We start from the raw sequence: 650 nt of genomic DNA, 5'->3' as shown, positions 1-650 counted from the left end.
ATAAGTAAAATGAAAATTTTACAAAACAGTAATTACTCCCTTTCCAATATGTTGTTATTTTCTATTTTATTTCATTTCATTAAAAAACCTGATCAAAATCAGCTAAACTGATTTCATGACTTACTGATTGGCCACTACCTGCTTAATCATTCTAAGACAATGCTATGGTTTACAACTTGGTACTATAGTTGAATGGGAATACTCATTGCTAAAGAGATAGAGACTTTATGAAGAACAGATTTAGAGGGTAAAGAGGAAAAGTGAGGAGGAGGGGTAAAATAATGAGTTCAATTCCAGACAAGTGAGCTTTTAAGGTTAATGATAGAACACCCAGATGAAAATGTCCAGTAAGATGTTATAAATATGGGGTTGGAGATAAGAGATCTGTTTAGGAGTTCTTTATACATTCTGAATACTAATTCTTGTTTTTTAAAATGTATAAGTGAATTTTCCTAGTTTATTAGTCTCTTGTTCCTTACACTTTTCATCCTTTGGTTCATATTCTCTTAACATGACAGAATTCTGCAATTTGGAGACATGAGGTGAATCTTCTTTTCCATAAACATCAAGTGAATCTAAAGAAAAGATAGAACCACTTTCCAACTTAACATGCTTATCTTCTAGATTGCTAGCACATTTAACTTCATAAC

At 31.4% G+C, this 650-nt stretch overlaps 1 protein-coding gene across 1 annotated transcript in view; it reads right to left on the bottom strand.

The window, feature by feature from the left end:
• LOC105813970 (RNA-binding protein 44-like) overlaps positions 1-150 on the bottom strand; it is a 12,480-nt gene extending 12,330 nt beyond the window's left edge. Inside the window, exon 1 of the mRNA XM_012648822.1 lies at positions 125-150. Within this exon, the coding sequence (XP_012504276.1) occupies positions 125-150 (26 nt within the window). The remainder of the gene's footprint in view (positions 1-124) is intronic.
• Positions 151-650: the final 500 nt, after the last annotated feature.

The sequence above is a fragment of the Propithecus coquereli genome, unplaced genomic scaffold (assembly GCF_000956105.1).
Source record: "Propithecus coquereli isolate 6110/MARCELLA unplaced genomic scaffold, Pcoq_1.0 Scaffold295, whole genome shotgun sequence".
Lineage (NCBI taxonomy): Eukaryota > Metazoa > Chordata > Mammalia > Primates > Indriidae > Propithecus > Propithecus coquereli.
The sequence above is the reverse complement of the archived record's forward strand: the minus strand, read 5'-3'. Positions and strand labels throughout refer to the sequence as shown.